Source organism: Choristoneura fumiferana, chromosome 4, assembly GCF_025370935.1.
Source record: "Choristoneura fumiferana chromosome 4, NRCan_CFum_1, whole genome shotgun sequence".
NCBI classification, from domain to species: Eukaryota; Metazoa; Arthropoda; class Insecta; order Lepidoptera; family Tortricidae; genus Choristoneura; species Choristoneura fumiferana.
The window spans coordinates 19,698,848-19,720,065 of NC_133475.1; the positions used below are offsets into that span (position 1 = coordinate 19,698,848).

At 38.7% G+C, this 21,218-nt stretch overlaps 1 protein-coding gene and 1 pseudogene across 1 annotated transcript; both read left to right on the forward strand.

Annotated features, from left to right (window-relative positions):
- The first annotated feature begins 672 nt into the window (after positions 1 to 672).
- On the forward strand, positions 673 to 3,539 carry LOC141427215 (uncharacterized; annotated as a pseudogene).
- Positions 3,540 to 8,011: 4,472 nt separating this feature from the next.
- On the forward strand, positions 8,012 to 21,193 carry LOC141427606 (membrane alanyl aminopeptidase-like). The gene is made up of 16 exons (XM_074087205.1): positions 8,012 to 8,103; positions 9,179 to 9,408; positions 11,671 to 11,945; positions 12,241 to 12,396; positions 13,042 to 13,365; positions 13,666 to 13,849; positions 14,206 to 14,447; positions 14,878 to 15,070; positions 15,759 to 15,939; positions 16,902 to 16,999; positions 17,598 to 17,777; positions 18,067 to 18,254; positions 18,532 to 18,699; positions 19,417 to 19,560; positions 20,240 to 20,318; positions 20,871 to 21,193. Exons 1-16 carry the CDS (start codon positions 8,031 to 8,033, stop codon positions 21,081 to 21,083), a joined length of 2,928 nt encoding a protein of 975 aa, XP_073943306.1. The 5' UTR covers positions 8,012 to 8,030; the 3' UTR covers positions 21,084 to 21,193.
- Positions 21,194 to 21,218: the final 25 nt, after the last annotated feature.

Here is a 21,218-nt window from a genome sequence, read left to right on the forward strand (position 1 = left end):
CAAAATTACGAAAAATCGTGAAAATTCGGTTATTATGAGTATTTTCAAAGCTGCATTCCAATACAATACAATGACTCTTTATTGTACTCCGGTCTGAGTGGAGAGCCTTGGGAGAGGCCTATTATGTTCCAGCAGTGACGTCTTTCGGGTGACACAATACTAAAAGTTCACCTAACTTTTATTTCTTAGGTACACTTTAATTAACTAATGGCCTATGAAATACACCTACATTTCTAATAAGTGTATTAGTAAATTTCTTGCTAAGAGAAATACCTATATCAAAATATTAAAAATAAGCAATGATATACATTTCTCTCAAATGTAGACAAAACTGAAGCATAACTTATAATACCTATACTCATTAGGTAGGATAATCACTAAAATATGGATCCACTTTGCAGATAGGTATCGATTTTTTATTTGAAAACCAAAAACCTCATTTGCTTCGTACAGTCGCTAAAACATTCAAAGGACATAACATTGCCTGGCGGGCAATTTTTTCAATCACAAGTGGACATAATTATTGAGTAAAATTACCCACGTTTATAATTTAATAAAGATGGATTGTCAGCTGTCAAACATGTCAACAAAATTGTTTTTAATATTTTTGAATTTATTTTTGATTAAAATTATTATAAAATTCAGTATGAGTGACTCCTCGCTTTTGTCCTCATGTCAACATTGCCGAAATCATCGCGCACCTTTTCTGCCCATGGACTTACTGTGCACATAGGGCGCATGCATAAAGATGTACCCCGTACGTGTCCCTCAGGGCCCAAACAGTCTGGTTCTGGATCGGCATCACAACGGGTGTTATCAAGTGTATCGAATTTAGATGATCTGGCCACTATGAAACGAACAGTCCGTGTGTTACCCCACATACCTAAGGGAGCACGAAGCCTTGCGGCGTGCAAGTTGGGAGAGCTCATCGATAGATGTATTGATGTCAATGGTGCAGCCGAGTGGACCGCTTTGCTGTCTTTTGCGTATTCAGCTCTTAGGGCACCAGAAGGGTCAGGTTCGGGTAACCTCACGACTAAGGTAAAACGCAATATTGACGCAACTGGGACACCACTTGATTCTTTGGGCCAAGAACAAACTGAAGTGGCACATCACGGGTCTTCTTCAGTTCTCAGGATAATACAGGCCAAGGTTTTCGAGGGGGACTTAAGGGGGGCCGTCAGGGTCCTTATGTCAAGTGATGGAGTAGCACCGTCGACCCTGAAACTCTTGCTGCCTTGAAGTCGAAGCACCCGCCCCCTTCTCGGCCTCTTGTATTTCCGCCTGAGCCGGACATTCAGTTTCGGCTTATGAAGTAAGAGTGGAGGACGTCGCTCAAGCAATAAGCTCTTTTAATAGCGGTTCTGCTGCTGGATTGGATGGTATACCGGCCTGTGCATTTAAAGGAGCTTACTCTGGATCAGCTGGTGATAATGGTGTACGACTGCTCGAACGCCTGACTAAACTGTGCAACTTCTTGCTCAGTGGCAAGTTGAATGTTGCGGTATGTCCCTATATGTACGGTGCTTCTTTGTGTGCGCTGTCGAAGAAGGATGGAGGTTTGAGACCTATCGCTGTCGGTAGCACATTTCGCGTTTAACAGCTAAACTTGGATGCCGTGCTGTGAGGGAGGAAGTGGCCTCTTACCTGCAACCTTACCAGCTAGGTTTTGGTACGCGTCAAGGCTGTGAGGCGCTATACATGCGACTCGAGCATTCTCTTTAGACGAGAGGAACGCGGACTGCGTTATCGTTAAGCTAGATATTAAGAATGCATTTAATTCTATCGAACGCGACGTTTTATTACGTGAAGTCAAAGAGACGGTGCCATCACTATATCCTTTCCTTTTTCAAGTTTACTCGTCCCCGTCCAATCTTTTCTTAACGAATACCCTATACTTTCTCAGGTTGGCGCGCAGCAAGGAGATCCTCTTGGCCCTTTAGTATTTAGTCTTGCCATACATAAAACTATTTCGGATCTTCAGTCGCCTTTAAATATCTGGTACCTAGATGATGGTACTCTCGGGGAAAGCCAGAGACCGTACAACAAGACTTACTCACTCTCCTTCCACGTTTGCAAGAACTAGGGCTAGAGATAAATACAAGTAAATGTGAATTCTTCCCCTGCAGTACCGCATCTCGAGCTTCCTTTCACTTATTTGATGGTTTTCTTCCTGGCCTAAAAGAGTTAACAATCAAATTTCAGTCTATTGGGGTCTCCTATTTTCCCAACAGCTATCCCTGATGCCTTTGAGGTGAGGAGGCAGCTTTTTCTGACTGCCAGAGAAAGACTAAAGAATCTTCCGGCGCACGTGGCTTTGCTTTGTTGCGTGTATGCTTTGCGGTACCAAAGTTGACCTATTTTTTTGCGCACGGTTCCTACTTGGCTTAGCATCATGCACATTGATTCATTTGACTCTGTGCTGAAAGAGACGGTTGAGTGTTTGCTGAATGTCTCACTTAATGCCGATCAATGGACCTTGCTTCTCTCCCATTCGGAACGGGGGGCTAGGCATAAGGCGCGTGAGAGACGTGTGTCTGCCGGCTTTCCTGGCGTCGTCGGCTGGCGTTGTCGACCTTGTAACGCAAATTTTACCGTCAAACGATTATAAAGCCACTATACCTTATGCTTCCGATGCACGAGCAGCTTGGTCGTCTCTCAACCCTACTTCATCAGTGCCGGAAACGGTACACCTCCAGCGCTCGTGGGACGAGGGGGGTGAAGCGGATTTCCGATTGCCTATTGGAGAGGGCCGCAGGCGTGGATAGAGCCAGGCTAGTTGCCATATCCAGGCCGGAATCCGGGGCTTGGTTACACGCACTTCCTTCTCCTCACATAGGAACACTCCTCGACGACGACTCCTTGCGGGTGGCTGTTGCTCTTCGCCTGGGCTGTGATGTTTGCGAACCTCATATATGCATCTGCGGCACTATGGTTGAGAGCAACGGTCACCATGCATTGAGTTGTTGTCGTTGTGTGGGAAGATTTCCGCGCCATCACGCGCTCAATGAATTAATAAGAAGGGCCCTGGTTTCAGCTAACGTCCCGTGCGTGCTGGAGCCACCAGGTCTTAGTCGGTCAGATGGTAAAAGGCCTGATGGGCTGACCTTGGTGCCATGGCAAAAGGGAAAGTGCCTTCTCTGGGACGCTACCTGCGTCAGCACTTTTGCAGCTCGCACCTGGGTCGAACCACGAGGACCGCGGGAGCTGCTGCGGAATCAGCGGCCCTTAGGAAGCGCGAGAAATATTCAGCCCTCTCCAATTACATATTTGTTGCGCTTGCGGTGGAGACGACCGGTTGTTGGTGCTCGGAGGCTAAGTTGTTTTTTAAAGAAGTAGGACGCCGGCTGCGGGACCGGGGATTAGACTCTCGCTCCGAGTCGTTCTTGATGCAAAGGCTATCTATCGCCGTTCAACGCGGGAACGCGGCAAGCGTGTTGGGCACCTTTGCGCCAGGAACGATTCGAGGCGGTCTTTTTTTATAATATAAAAATATTATTTAAGTTAGCTAGTAGATTTATTATTTAGTAGTATTTAGCTCTTAGGTATGTATAATGATTGTATTTCTATAAGTTTATATTCTTAAATAAAGCACTTACGTTACAAACTTAAATTTTAATAATCACAAAATAAACATTGTACTTTGCTCTGATAACTGTTATTTTTATATGTTTTATGTACAATAGAGAGTTATAAACCCTTTATTGAACAAAAAATACTCATTCGTGACAATGGATTTTATAAGAAAATGGCCCTAAGGCAAAGTTGACGGTTTTTTGCCCAAAATTCAGAACCAACATAAAAAATACAACCGAATTGATAACCTCCTCCTTTTTTCTGAAGTCAGTTAAGCTCAGGCTTCTAATAGACTCTCGTTAATAATCCCTTTTTTACAGCCTTAATGCACAATGTACTTTTGTGTCAATATTAGTTCCAATTCCAAATATACCCGCTATGATCCTGTTACAACAAGGCCATAGTCGGTAGGAAAATACAAACTGAAATATAGATGCACAGAAAAACCAGAAAAAGAGACCAGCATCCTCAGCATGACAGAGGTGTCAACTTCTAGATTTTTTCTCGCCTGCTTGCCTAAATATCAAAATTTTCCAGGCGTTACTCCAAACAGGGGACAGGGGGTCCTGTCAAAAATCAGCAATTTGTATTCAATCAGTGTTCTATCAATGTCGTATGTATACAAACACCTCTATATTATGTTTGAGTTTTCTAATAATTTTATCATATTTATGAGTTAAACGCTAATAACCAATAACAAATTATAACAACAACAGTTTGTATATGACACTGAAAACACCGATTGAATACAGAACTAGGCCACGTATGACCCTTATTTTTAATAGGAAGTACCACCTACAAAACTTTGATATTTCGGCAAGTAGTAGGTCAATGTATGGTTAATTGTTAGAAAAAAAGTTAGAGGTGTCACTACTTCAAAACCAAATAAAAGAAATGTGTCTTTTTATTTGGTCTTTTTTTTTAATTTATATGATTTTTGAGTGGCGATGTAAATCTATATAAAGAACAACTTTAAAATTTGAAACAAATCGCTTGATTACATACTGATAATAAATACATTAAAAAAACAAAAGTCAAGAACTGACACAAGTAGGATATTCATACTCAACATAAATATTCTTGGAGATACGAGTACTCGCAGAAAAAACTATGCCCATTTGATAAAAGGGACGGCTTACTAGAAAAACCAAACTATAAACTGTTACCTAACGACTAAATGCAATCACTTTGTCTGAATTAATAAATTATTTACTATTTTAATTGTACTTTAGATTTATAAAACTGGAGTTCCAAGAGTGGAGAAATTACGTATAAAGAAAGAAAGAAGGATATTTTATTAACACTAATACAAAAAGCACAAAGTGCAGTATTTGAACCTGTAAGTGAGAACTTTTTCTACTATTATAACGCATGTGGGCAATGTTGTCTAAATAACTTTGCCCGTTATAAAATTCAATCAATAAGTTACTTTGCCCAACGATTAATAAAGTAAATATTTGTTTTATATAAGTCATGTTATTTAGTGGGTGTCTCAAAATAATGTAGGTACTTACTGTACTAAAATAGTGCTTGTGTAGTGTAGATGTATCATCATCTGGTTCAGAGACCTCAGTGCGTTTTTTTACTGTAGAACATGTTAATCCAGGGTATTTATTACCTGTATGGCAAATTTCATGCAAATCCGTTCAGTAGTTTCTACGTGAAAGAGTAACAAACATCCATCCATCGCCATACTTAAAAAAATGTTTACATTTTTTTTTTGTAGAGAATTTTATGTAGATTACTTATGTTTTAGAACATTTTTTGCTGTGGTTTACGAGTTATTTACGAAAAACTAAATGGGACTTTTACACAAACTCCTCCCCACCCGTTAGCTCTACCCCCACCCATCAGTACCTACTTTTAGTATGTGGTCTTAAACACCATCCCCTACAACTATGCCAAAATTGACTTATACGCGAGATTTCCCCGGAGAGGCAGTTTTTGGTCTTCGTTGGGTAGGCTATATACTCGTACCAGACACGTATTAAGTTTGAACACATGTCCTATATCCTACTATGGTAGTTATCAGTTTATAAGTAATAGACAAAATATGGAGCCAATAAAACTATTTAGACTACTAACCAATTTTTCTGTACTTACCTAATTCTTGTAATAAACAACACACTTACTTTACAACTTCTGACATCTTCTGACATGTTGTCTGTCATTGTACGAGTATGAGGGCTTCTTGTTTTTTTTGTGCGTTATTTAATTTATTTTCCGGTGTTGACTATCCTAAAACACCTTAAATACCCAAAATACAGTGATAACGTAATTAATAATAATTTCCTTACTCATAGATTGAGTGTTATGAAAGAAGTGTAAATGTAAAAGTTTTTTTCGTAAATGAATTTTGTGGAGAAAAGCGACGCAGGTCAATCAGGCAGAGCACCTAAGCGCTCACTGTTTCTCTGCGTTGAAGTGACAGAGAAGCAATATGTCGTCGGCGTGGCGTAAGTCTTTGCTCATCAAAAATTTGGAAATAAAATAAATGCAAAGAAATTACTATTTAGATTTAAGAAATAACACGACAGATATTATTATTACGTTTTGTTTGTAAATCAGACTTAGTAATTTGATTATAGTGTCTTTATAAATAACGGAGTATTTTTGGTTTCTAAATCAAAGTAAGAGCTCACTTTGGCAATAAAATCTATCGAGCCAAATTAGTTTAATCGTGTTTTGAAAGCAACGACTAACTCAGGAATACGATCAAGATTATCGTAATATTTTTTTTATTGCCACGAAGTACACCAATTTATACCACGTCTGTTTAAAAATAGCAGTGAGTGGGGTAGGTCGCCTCTTAAAAACCATTAGGGGTTTGCTAAGACGATTTTTCGATTCATTGATTTTTTTGCGAAATAATCAACGTGAAAACTTTCATTGAAATCGAGCGTCCCCCCCCTCTAAAATCTAAATCGGTGGGTGGAAAATTTTGAAAAATCAGGATGGTAGTAAGTATATCAAACTTTCAAGGAAAACTATAACGGCTAAGTTTGCTTGAGAATTATTAGTAGTTTTACTCTTAAATAGCAACCTAAGTATATACCTAAACTTGGAAGATTCCGTATAAAATACGAAATCCTTAGAAAAATATAACTTAATTTTTTCGTAATGGCTACGGAACCCTATTTTGGGCGTGTCCGACACGCTCTTGGCCGGTTTTTTTTATTTAAGTCAATTAACATAGGGGTCATGATGGGAAATTTAATTCAAGGAGTGTCATTGGTCTATCGCCGGCTTATAAAGAAAGAGTGACCCGATTTCTTGAAAGCCTCGATTGAAATACCGTAAGATATGTAGGATTCTGTTATGGAATAGATGTTATAATTTGCGTGGACAGAATTTTAGTTATGATTTCGTATGTGATATCTTCGCTGTTATTAATTATCGAAGTTAAAAGTTTTCATAAATAATAAATAAATAAATTTACATAAATATAACGGGACATTTAACACCAATTAACCTAGTCCCAAAGTAAGCTTAGCAAAGCTTGTGTTATGGGTACTAAGCAACGGATAAATATAATTATTTAGATAGATACATACTTAAATACATATTAAACACCCAAGACCCGAGAACAAACATTCGTATTTTTCATACAAATATCTGCCCCGACACGGGAATCGAACCCGGGACCTCAAGCTTCGTAGTCAGGTTCTCTAACCACTACGCCATCTGGTCGTCAAAATTATAATGTGTATAAAAAAAAATGTATAATGTTTAACTTTATACATCTTGCCAGTGATATTAAATGATGTTGTACCGGATAGCTCACGTCGTGCGCGTGTTGCAGCGCCGGGTCGCGTTGCTCCTAGGAAGAAGGGCTACGAATTATCCCGAAACATGTCGAGCTAAACTCGATTTAAGACGTGAGTTATCCGGTTTCATGTTCAAAATCTTGTTAGTGTTATTTTACCCTAGCTTACTGAATGGATTCGGTTCATTGTCAATTTGCTAAGTACAAATTAAAAAGTACACTTTTAAGGTGATGCAATAGTAGTGTTATAACATCGGTGTCTTGTTTTTTTTATACTCGGCATTGTCTTTAATTTTAATAGATTTAAACAAGAATTCTTCTAAATAACTTATTTGGTTTAATGTTTCTCGGGGACCTTAAAGTAGTTCCAAAACCATTTTGATGAAATTCACTATGTGGAAGTTTTCGGGGCAAACCTTAGCAAACAATACTCGTAGATTTGGCTTGCTTTGATCTCTGGTTTAAACTTGAACACGCATTTTAGGGTATTTGCCAGAGCGAAGTTTGGTCGTTCAAGTATTATCAAATTAAGTCTCATTAACACATTTTAGCATCGCCTACACTGACAAAAACCTAATCAAGTCGTTGCGATATTTAATTATAATCAACGATTGCTAACAGATAAAGTTCTGATTAGCTGAATACTTTTGGTGCTACGTTTATTACTTTAATCTTTTTAATATTGTTCATGATTATGATAAATATGGAAATTGTTAATGATCCCTCTAGTAGTAGAAGCGGTGCCGTCGCAGTCGGAATGGGTAAGTGGTTTATCTTTTTATGGTATTATAAATAGGTAAGCTTAGTTTCGATATGACGTCAAAACTTGGAGTTTTTCCAAGCTTTTCTCTTCTCACAAGCAGCAAATGTTTTTTAAGAAATCAATTGTTATTATTACTAATCCTACTAATTATTAGAATTGTGTAAGTTTAAGAGTATGTGAATGTGTTTGAAATGTATTTACCACGAGCTTTGCGGTGAAGGAAACATCGTGAGGAAACCTGTACTATCCTGCGAAGCAATTCAATGGTGCGTGTGAAGTTCCCAATCCGCGCTGGGCCCGCGTGGGAACTATGGCCCAAGCCCTCTTGTTCTGAGAGGAGGCCTGTGCCCAGCAGTGGGACGTATATAGGCTGGGATGGAATGTGTTTGTTGGTACTCCGTCACGCTAGGAAAGTTGGACAGATTTTGATGAAGTTTAATATGTAAATAGTTGAACGTCTGGAATAACACATTCGCAACTTTTTATCCCGATAATCTCACAGGATTGGGATAGGCTTTGGTTAAGTGACCTGTAATTTGGCACGATTGTTTTTAGTGCAACGTCAATGAATACCATGATTATAATTCGCAAGAGAATTTAGTAAAATTACAGAATTTAAGTTCAACTCATGGATCTATCTATGGCTTACGCGTTCAAAGCCGCGGGAAAACACTTGTAATTAATTTATTTGAAGTAACTTGATGAGTAAGTTATTATTAAAGGCTTAAAAGTGACGACAGAAATGTAGTTAAGACAAAATTTAATGAAGTAATTAAAAGCGTTCGATCTTGATTGTGTGACACAACTTAGAAATTTTTGAAAAATGTGCAATGCAAGCACGAGCAACACGCCAGTAATTCTAAATATTATGGGTATCAATGTTTTTTTTTCTATTAGGTGCCCCGCCCGCTTATTTCCCAACACATGGAAATGTGTCTGAGGGGTATTTTTGGTATTTTTTTATGCAACTAGCTCACAACAAAAAAACAAATTTGAAATTTCCAAGGTTCCAAGTTTCAAGGTTTCTGTTAAAGATTATAGACATTTACTTACGTATATATCATCATTTTTAGGTTCCACAATGATTGTGGTCTTATTGGCCCTGGTTGGGTTCATCAGCGCCCAGCAAAATCCATCCAATGAGTTCAGATCGAACTTAGAAATCCTAGACACCTATAGCACCAATTTGGACGAGCCCGCTTACAGACTTCGCGACAATATCCAACCAAGTTGGGTGTACGTGGACCTGGATGTCTTTCTCAGCGAGAGCAGATTCAACGGCGTTGTGCGGCATCAAGTAACGGTGAGTCCACTTTAGATGCAAATAGTTAAAAACCTTTGCAACATGTCCAGCGACTTCGACGTCTTTGATTTAATTTGTGTCTGCACAATTTTTTTACGATTATATTTCGTGATTTACGGTTTTATTATACCCATTTCACTGAGCATTTTGCTGTTGCCCTTTAAATAGGCTTATTTGCAGGAGTGAGCAGGAAAACGACGGTACAATACTATCGACCAGAGCCTTTGTACACATTGAGGGGAAGCAAATCGATACCGGTTCAGAAATGTACATCTTTTTGAGCTTTTAAATGCTTTATAGTATGCTAGTGAACCATAATTTTTTCTTATAGGTAATGAGCTGAAGCATGCACTTACTATCCCCTTCTCAAAAACAATTTCGTAGGATGAGTTTATTTACAAAAAATACATTTTAACCGCACCACTTAATAGGTGCTCAGAAATAGGCGAATATTGCCCAGAGCATAAGTCGCGTTCAAATTACACGATATCGTGATAAGAATTGCTATTAGCTATTATTAGTAACTAGCTGTGGCTTGCTGCTTTGTTTAGGTTTACGTTTGGCGACGACAAGTTCACGCGACCGTAGTAGACGTAGACCTGACTCGTGAGTTTCGAAATTCATGTGCGATTACATTTGGTGTACCACGAGCTTTGCATGAAGGAAAACATTTGTGTGCTGTGTGCAATCAAGCCGCGTATCCACTAGAGGCAGCCTCGGGCCAAGCCTCTTGCCTGAGAGGAGGCCTGTGTCCAGCAGTGGGACGCGTATATAGGCTGGGATGATGATGATGAGTTCACGCGACCACTGCTTACAAAATTTAGTCGAGAAAATATGGCTCGGCTTTCATATGCATTCCAACTATATGCTGTGTGCAATACGAGTATCTGTATGCTACCCCAAATGATAGATCGGTGTAATATTTTATTAGTGATAATGATAAATTAAAAAAAAATAGTTCAGTAGTTCCAGATAATACCGAAGCTAATAGAACAACCAGATTTACCTTTTTGTGATTAGTTGCGGTACCTATACACAGAGAAAACCAAAGGTTTTTTTTTAAATTGAATCATAACGATGGCGTGATTATATGACGAAATAATAATGAAATGATGCTCATAAAAGATAGATTAGACAATAATAATTAGGTATCTAGATCTGCGGCATGGGGAAAATAGGTAAATTAATAAAGGATGTGGTCTAATCACACCGGCTTTGATAAGTTAACTGGTTCAATCATTATTAAAAATTGATAATTTTTATCAATTTAACGTTGATTAGTATCATTCAGACATTTCAAGTCATTTTATAAAATTTTATAGATTGTGATTATATTTGTTGTTGTTTCATACTTAAAAAGGACTAACAATTCCCCTGGCTTCGCTTCAGTAGATATTTTTTCGCTCATTGAAACTGTAATTCTTTCAATCACGACTTCTTTGGGCTAAACTCATCACATTTTACAAGAACAAAGTTGTTTCTAACCAAAAGTCACTTATTAGTTACACATGGCGAATGCTATTACACGCAAGATCCATATTGCTGATCAGTCAAAATATATTGTCGGATTACGATATTTATTGACCTATGGTAGTGTATTGACGAATCACAATATTTATCGCTGGATTTCTGGTAATCCTTGTGATCTGATCCCAGCAGGGCTACTACGAAATTCGAAAATCGAAGTTCGTATCGTACCGTCCCTCTCACTCTCTTATTAAATAATATAAGCGTCGGTGGGACGGTACGATACGAACTTCGATTTTCAATTTTCGTAGTAGCCCAGCAGAACCTGGATCGTGATATTTATCTTGCGTGTAGTGTTGCGCGTCAGTACGCAGCGAGACGGCAGCGACGGAGGACGTCGGTGACAATAAATCGGCCCAATAAATTCAGATGTGTATACTTTTCTCTCTTTTGTAGCCAGTTCTTCCATCGCTTTCTTTTTACTCGTTTGTTTAAAGACAGGGCTACAATTATTGCCACACAAGCTCTAATTTTCCTCCGTCTAGGTTCCATCACGTCTGCCTCGTACAAAGATCGCTTCAGTACTGACGCGATCCGTATTGCTGGTGTAGGGTGTGCTGTGATCCGGCCCAAGATACATAAGTAAATATCATGATAATTATCATGATATTCCTACTATTTACATAGTTTGAGCAGTAAACATTCATGTGTGTGTGTAGTATCACAAACAATATCGAAATCAAGAAACCTGAATCAACTGCAAAGTATTAAACAAACATCTCCCGTATATTCCAGATCACAGGAGAGCCCCTCTCCCAGATCGTGCTTCATCAAAACGTCGTCGCCATCACTGGAGTGAACATCGTTGATGCTAATGATAACCCCATAGCTCTCTCCCTTGAGAGTCCGTACGAAACTGACAGCTACTTTGAAATCCTTACCATCAACGTCGCTTCGCCTATTTCTGCTGGCGAATACACCATCTCTGTGAGCTTCCGTGGTCAGATCCACGAGAACCAATTCGACAGAGGGTTCTACAAGGGATACTATTTCTACAACAATCAGAAAATGTAAGTTAGATTGTTCCATGGTAAAGTAGAGTTAATGTAACTGCAGCGTTAAAGTTTAGTTTTTGGGAGTAATAAAGAAGTTTTTACCTGACTGCCGCAAGAAAATGGGAATGTTATTAAATCAGAAGTTAAAATATCCGTAGCAATATCTACTCTGCACTGTAGCTCAAGAGCTATACAAGAAGAGATGCTTAATAATGTATCAGGTCTTCCCAAGCTAGACATTAAATATCTAATATTTGCAGCTAACGTCCGACAAATCTAAAATGAGTTAACAAGTCATTTTATTTTACAGTGAATACGCTACCACGCAGTTCCAACCTTACCATGCAAGAAAAGCCTTCCCTTGCTTTGACGAGCCCCAGTTCAAGTCCAGATTCGTCATCTCTATCACACGCGATGAATCCCTCCGGCCGTCCTATTCTAACATGGCTATTGCTCAGAACGAGACGTAAGTTACAATTTAGGGAGGTTTCGTTGTACTCGTATTTGTTGTAAGTTATTTGGACACAGCATAGGGCCGTGATGCACGAAAGTTTCTACTGCAAGCTTTATGTGCCTGCTGAGAAATCACCATCCTAATTATTTATGGCAACAACACCTTTTTCTGATATTTTATTTTTAAAGTTATCTTCTTTATTATAGTTAGCAGCTCCGATCCATGAAATGTAACCAAAAACTATAGAGATTCAATCAAAAGCATTGCATCTGTGTTACTCATATATATATATGAATAGAATTTGAAAGATTCGTAGAGAAAAACACATACGAGTAATTAATCACAGACTTTGTCTCTAAACTAGCAAAAACACACTCTCAATTTCATGGAAGAACCTCTAATAATAATAATAATAATTAATAATTTTGAAAACGCATCAAAGGTACCTTGGTACTTGTCTTTAACATAAACATACTTAGCGTCCAGAAAAAAATATTTTTTTTTTAGATCCAAAGATTTGTTTAAGCATTGATAACACTTTCAAAAATCAGTCATAAGTCAGTGTGTCTCTTCTGTACTGCTTACTATGTGTTAGTGTTCAATAAAGAGCATTGTATTTATCGTTTTTTTATGTACTAAGATTTTCCTTTTTTTCAGCGTTGCTCCGGGCCGCATTCGTGAGACTTTCTTACCTACACCGACCATCTCCGTCTACCTTATTGCCTTCCACGTCAGTGACTTTGTAGAGACCAACACATCTGGCACTGCGGCCAGACCTTTCGGTATCGTTTCCCGTCCCGGAGTTGAAGATCACCACGAGTACGCTCATGATATCGGCTTGAAGATCACCAATGAAATGAGCGAATATTTCGCTTACGATTATTATACCATGGGTCAAGGACAGCCCATGAAGAATGACCACATCGCTGTTCCTGACTTCCCTGCTGGTGCTATGGAGAACTGGGGAATGGTTAACTACAGGTGATTTAAATATTTGATCGTCAAGGTTCATAACGAACTCCATGATATTGTGTAAAGCAAAGCTGCTTTTACAATATGCGTACCGTACAGATGCATATTTATGGTGACTTTTGTGGAGAAGTTCTGTTATCTTGTTGACTACAACGGTATAGCCGTAAATGGCAAACTATTAAAGGCATGGCTAAAAACTGGAATATATCTGTTGGCAGATCAAATCAAAAATCTATTGATTAACGCCAAAAAAATTATCTATTAAATGAAAATAAAATTACTTCTGACTGACGCTCGTAATTATTTTAGGGAAGCTTACCTACTGTATGATGAGGACAATACAAACTTGAACAACAAGATCTTCATCGCGACCATCATGGCCCACGAACTGGCCCACAAGTGGTTCGGAAACCTGGTCACTTGCTTCTGGTGGAGCAACCTGTGGCTCAACGAGTCCTTCGCCAGTTTCTTTGAATATTTCTCCGCTCACCGTGTAAGTACCTAGTTTAATCTGTGATTGTGTAATATTTATTAAATAAATGTATAGCTCGTTAATTTAAAGTTCCTATTTTACAAGCATCGGTTTCATAATTGCGAAAGCATATATTTTTCAATTACGATCCTGTTGACCTGGTCGAAAAGAAAGAAAGAAATCATTGGTTCGTGTCAACGTGGAAGAAAAAATATATAACTAAGAATGAAAAAAAAGGCACATATCACGTAACGGTCCCAAATAAGCAAACTGCCAGTCTTGCGAACGACGTAATCTTCCTTTGGGACCAGTGGTTGTTCTTCAAATTAGTTCAAAGGTGCTGTTTTTAAAATTAATACCTTCATATTTGTTTTTAGGCTGACACGGATTTAGAGCTTGCCGACCAGTTTGTGGTAGACTACGTCCACAGCGCTCTCAACTGGGACTCCAGTGCTGGCGCCACCCCCATGAACCTAAGCACTGTCGCTGACAACCTCTCTATCACTGGCCATTTCAGCACCACCAGCTACGCCAAGGGTGCCTCTGTATTGAGGATGATGGAGCACTTCGTTGGACCTGATACCTTTAAGCTTGCGTTGCAGACTTACCTGAAAGACAAGTTAGTTCATTTTAAATCTTGCGTCGAAGCATACAAAATCAACACAAAGAAAAAAAATATTTGAAGTTTTTCTTTTTGCTAAGTGCTCGCTTTGTTAACTGTACTTGCATCGTCATCCAGCCAACGAGTATACAAAATATTAAGTCAATCCAGTCTCGGAAGTTGGTTAAATTTGGCTACCAAGATTTGATACCATTCTAACACGGCGAGTTGTATAAAATCTTTTGAAAATGACTAGTTCAGTTAGTTTTAGTTTGGTTGGAGACTAAAAACCAGCAACCTCGCTGAGTCTCATGTCCATTTTGCCTCACTTAATAATGTTATCTGTCTTGTATTGTAATTTTTAGTTTGTGATGGTGAATAAAAATTTCTATTTTTTTTTATTAAGTTCAGTTTTTGTTCTTTTTTTATCTTTGCATTAAATTTTCAGTGAATTCGGCCTGGGCACCCCCGAAGACATGTACAATGCATTCAGAACCGCCACTGCAGCAGACCCTACATTTGCTCAGCTTTATAATAACATCGATATTGGTACTGTGCTTGACAGCTGGATTCAAACCCCTGGCTCTCCTGTACTGAACGTTGAAGTTAATACGGATACCGGTGTTATCAGTTTTACTCAGGTACTTCTATTTTCTTTTTGTGTAATATACATTCAGTGGCGAAGCGTCAGATATTTCCATGGTAAAGCTGAAGCAAAATGGCTTACTTCTTTCACAAATCCTGAACGTCCTGTTGTCCTATTTTGTAAATATTGGGCAAGCCGGTGGGAATCGGGTTCTATAGAAGCTTCGCTCTACATACATAAAATCACGCCTCAATATAGGTGTGATTGTTATTTTTGATTGATCTCTTGCAGAATTACAAAATCATTATGAGGTTTTAAGAAGTGAAGAGCTACATCAGCAAAGCAAAGCGTATGTGTGACATCACAAAGATTCATACGAATTAGGATTCAATTGTAGTGCAACTACCATTATGACAAAGTTCATCAAAGAACACGATAAAAAATGCACACAGAATGATTCTGGGTCAGCAGGCCAAACCCTACCGGATTCCGTTGCCTATAGACTACTATATGGCATTAATATTAGCGGGATTTGCGTTTTTTTTTCAATGTTGAAAAGTATTAAATTGTTTACTAAGTCTAGGTCACTTTGCAATTAAGGTTGTGGAAGTCTTACTTGATATATGATTGTGAACGACCCATTATCAACTTAAAACTATTAAGCGTGTGATATTGATCATACTCACGTCTCTTCAATCACCACGTACCGATCAGTTATAGAAAATCTTTTTTTTTTGCTACAGCGTCGCTTCCAACTGAGCGGCACCCCTCACACTCAGCTCTGGCATCTCCCGTACACCTGGACGCATGGTGGCAACCCTGTTTTCACTAGCACTAAGCCAGTGGGTGTCCTCTCCATCGCTTCAGACACAGTACAAATGCCCGCTGGACACAACTGGGTCCTTTTCAACATTCAACAGTCTGGTAAGTGAATTACATGAACTTACTCCTACCAGCAAATTTGCGTGCACCATTGCATTAGGCAATTCGAATCAGATTCCGGGATCTACCTAAATTTTCATGAAAATTCCCAAAATTTCTATCGCGGTCTTCATTTGAGTTTCATGAACGTGTCTCTAGCTAGACATAGCAGCTAAAATTTTGGGATATTAGGTATAACTATGCACACCTGCATACCGCTCTTATGTATGAGAATATCGGGATATATAAAAAGTAGATGGTGCGATATTCTCAAGATTCAGTTGTCTAAATATCAATATTGACGTACCGTAGTATAACTGTGCCGCCAGTCTTAAGTACCGTACCGTGGCCATAAGATACTTAGAGGCTGTTTCACCATCCATTGATTAGTGTTAACTGTCGGTTAAATTTGATGCCGTCTCTATTTGTTTTGTTCGAATAGACGGAGACGGCATCACATTTAACCGTCAGTTAACACTAATCAATGGAAGGTGAAACAGCCACTTAATGAGATAGTTGAGAGCAGTGCCAGTGCCTATTGCCAACTACTTAGTACTCCAGCTCTGCAATGTGGAAGACAATGAGAGACCACTACACTCTTTTCCCAAGAAAGACATCATGAAGATTCACAATAGTCAACGGCCGTTATGAAGTAAATCGTGACACATTGCAAAACTATGCAGTTTCTGAATATTAACAATATGAATCATAAACAAAAATGCAATGTTTACTTGTTGCGTGCGACAGAGTAGTAAGTACTTATAGCATTTTTTTTCAATGGTTGACATTAAAAATAATCAGGAATACAGGAACTTCATAGTTGTGCAATGTGTCAGGATTGACTTCTTAGCGGCCGGGCACTATACTGATCCTCATTACGACGACTACAATCTCTCTGCCAAGAGTGTAGCGTCTTAAAATGATAGATGTGTGAACAGCTAATAATTTAAAATATTGTTCTACAGGTCTGTACCGCGTGAACTATGACGATCATAACTGGGAAATGCTTGCCGCTGCTCTTCGCGAAGAAAAGGACGTCTTCCCTAAATTGAACAGAGCTCAGGTATGACATTGCAAGTATTGCAACTAATGAACAAACTGTTGCCTTAATGTCGCACTGAATGGCGTCACCATAGAATGTCAGGACGGGTAACATTATCATCAACGTATCCGCATTGACTTAAATTGGTTGGACCTAGAATGTAGAAGGGACGTTTGTACAGTTTTTTACTGACAATGGACCTGTTAATTTTGACACGGGTCGAAAATTATAGTTAATGCACACTGGCCACGTTGTTGGGCAGGTTACAGACAAGAGAAGATTCATGATTAATATAACGTCATCTCTCGTATTTATAGATAGAGCAGTATTCCCTTGTAATAAGAATGACTAAGTAAATAGCAATGAGAAAAAATAATATGCATGCCCCAGCAAAATGCCTATGATATGACTGTCTACTGTAGCAAAATGTATAAAAACCGGCTACGAAGATGTTCATTGATTTTTTAAGAATATAAAATAAAACATTTGTCACCCCTCGGGAACAGCTCATTTTTTTCGTGATATTTATTCCGGATTTCAGTAGTTAAGGCGTCAAACCGGAACAAATTAATTTACTTTTCCGTTTAGAATATTAGTAAAGGACGTGTTCTCTTTTTAGATTGTCAACGATGTACTTTACTTCGTGCGTTCCGGTGATATCACCATTTCTCGCGCCTTCGACGTGCTCTCGTTCCTGGCCCAAGAAGAAGACTACTACGTGTGGGCTGGTGCCCTTGGACAGCTTGACTGGATCAGACGCCGATTGGAGCATATTCCCGCCGCCTATGATGAGTTCAACGTAAGTTACATCATCATTATCAGACGGAATATGTCCACTGTTGAATAGAACTGTCTTAAAATGCTACAATGAACTACTACTTGCCACCTGCTTCCACCCGTTGCCTACAACTCTCTCAATGCCGTCATTTCACCTAGTGGGAAGCGTGCCAAAGGCTTAACTAATTATATAGACTGGTTTTCAAGATGACAGATTACCCAGCATTAGAATAGGGCTAAAACTTCACATGGATCGTCAATTTGTAGCCGTTCAGTTTCCGTGATCTAAACTTATTTTATTACCTCCATAGGCCTACCTTTTGGAGCTTATGGAGCACGCAGTAGAAACTGTGGGCTACAATGAAGGGCCCAATGATTCTACGTCAGTGATCCTGAACCGTATGCAGATCCTCAACTACGCCTGCAACCTTGGACACGAAGGCTGCGTCGAAGATAGCCTGGCGAAGTGGAACGCTTTCAGGGCTAATCCTCAGACTTTGTAAGTGAGGTCTACTTGAAGTGGCTTTGCACTTAAATCAGAGATCAGCCATAATTGAGCAAAAACCATTTTATTTTGTGTTTTTTACCCGACTACGGCAAAGCTGAAAAGAAAGGCTACAATTTGAACAGTAATATTTAACAATGATAGCCTGCAAATATGGTTAATCATAATAAACGAAAATTGGTTACTCTCTATCATGGATTTCGTTACAATTAGAGTTGTGGACCGAGCAGGTATTTGTAGACAAGAATAATAATCAACTTCGCCTTTTTAGGGTTCCTAAAAATGCTCGTCGTTACGTCTACTGCTCTGGCATCAGACATGGTGACGCGACCGATTACAACTTCCTGTTCAATCTGTACCAGACATCTGAGAATGCTGCCGACATGGTTGTGATCCTCAGGACTCTTGGCTGCACCAAGGACCAGACTTTGCTTGCCAGGTTAGTTAAGGAAGAAAAGTTATATAACAATATAGTATGCAAAGTTTTCACAGACATGAGGGAATGAAAACAGTCACTTAGGGTGGTAGGATCCTGTGATAGGTCCATCAGTCAGGCGTAATGCCTAGTAACACTCTAATGTTGTTAATATTCCGGCCATTGTTAGAAAGCAGATCACCTCATCTTTTATAGCTCTGACTGCTAAGAAAGGGAATTTGCTTTGGTCGTGAAATTAAATTGTATCTTTACCAGTATCGAACTCACTCATTCTGCTGGTCGCTGTTTGGGCGTAGAGGATAAAAAAGCCAATGAAGTTACTGGTACATGAGGTATTTTATCTGAGACCTCTAAGCTGGTATTTGCTATCCTCAGATGTTTCGGATGCTCATGAGTTATAGTGCTCATACTCTCGTACAAATAATAATAATAATACAAAAAACAACACAACCAAGCCAAATCAAGAACGATGCATTACCTTCTCTAGTTACGTAAATTAGACTCTGTGTAATCGAATTCTTTTATTTTTACGATCATTGAATTCTTCAGTACTACCTTGTATTTAAATAAATAAATAAATAAATATCATGGGGACACTTGACACCAATTGACCTAGTCCCAAACTAAGCAAAGCCCTACTATGGACACTGTTTATACCCATATTCTGAAAATAAAGTTTTTTTATTTGTATTTGTTGCAAACTTGTATTTTGTATTGCAGCTACTTGCAGCAGACTTTGACCAATGACAGGATTCGCTATCACGACCGCACCAATGCCTTCCAATACGCTCTTCAGGGCAACCAAGAGAACTTGGAGACGGTTCTGACATTCGTTAAGAACAATGTAGCTACAATCAGGACTGCGTAAGTAAAAAGCCTTGAAGTAGAAAATGGAAAAATTACGAAAGGTTTTTTGGAATGAATCACTTGCAGTCTTCGAGTTGGAAAAATTTATAGATATGTTTATGATCTAACGTTTTAAACTTTCGTGATTTTCACTCATAGTCCAAATAACACAAACGGGACTTGTCACGCTAAAACATACTAGTTATATTTAACTCGACGTTTCGACCACATAACAGTGGCCGTGGTCACGAGTAGACTGAAGTGTGGGGTGTCAAGTCTGCCTAGCAGCGCGAGTCCTTCGAACAACCCGCACTTGATCACAAAAAGTACCGGCACTCGTATCACGAACTAGTAAATACTACTCGTGTGTTTTAGTGTGACAAGTCCCGTTTGTGGTATTTGGATTGGACTATGTTTATGATCTTTGCTAAATCCGCTGTAAGTACTTGTATTATTCTGTGCTGTAAGCTAGCTTCTAGTTAACGTGATTTTAATTTGAAAACAAATTATAATAATATCATATCTTGATCATATCATACTGTTGCAGGTGTTATGAAAATTAAACTTATGGTACACCGGCAAAACGCACTCCATTTGTATTTTGAATAATGGTGTCAAATTTTTAACTGCCCTGAATTCACAACGTTTACTGTGGTTACGACGTAGACGAGATAATTATTTTTTATTTTATTTTCAGGTATGGCGGCGAAGCCCGTCTGAATGTTGCAATCAACGCACTTTCCACCTATTTGACTGACTTTGATGATATTTCTGACGTAAGCATACTTTAATTTACATTAAGTTTGAAAAGATCAGTATTAATAGTAGATTGTACAACAAGAGCATAAAACGAACCATTTTACCCAAGACGTTCATATAGCCACCCGAGCCGATACGGCGAGGGTGGATAGACACGTCGAGGGGAAAATGGGTTGAATGCTCGAGTTTTACACTCTTCACTTCGATGGCGAGGAAATTAAATAGCAAAAGTGGAAACAACCTTACCTTTTATTCTTCACGCATTACTATTATAATTATATATTTTTTGGTTTTATTGATCTAGTTTGATTGATTTTTAGTTTTATATAAATTAAAAATTGTTAAAAAAAATATGTAGAAACTTCTTTGTTTGTGGCTGTTTACACCTGATTGCATTGGTCTTAGACGAAGATTTTAGTTCATGCACTAGAGCATAAAAAGCTATTTTATGTCGGCGAGATCCAGCATAAACAAAAACTTTACTAGCATGAGAAGTGCAAAATCATTTTTTTGTTTAAGTTACTTAAAATAATTTATTAAATTTCAACCGATATTCTTCTTTCTTCCAGTTCCAAGTCTGGGCTTACGCGAACCAGGTTGTCTTGGGTAACTCTTTCACTAACGCCAAGAACGTGATTGACGCTTCCATCGCCAACCTCGTCTGGGGCAACAACGCCGTCACCGATATCTACTCCTACCTCCGTGGCAGAAGCTCCGCCACCGCCATTGCCGCTCCCCTAGCTCTTCTGCTAGCCACCATCATGGCACACTTCGTCCGCTAATTTAGTAGTACCAACATTATTGTAAATTTTGTAAATCGGTATTTAAATAGTCATAAGTATCTTGATCTAAGAACAACTTTTTTTACAAATAAACTGTTTTATGTATTTTAGTGTTCTGTTTTTTCCTTAATGAAT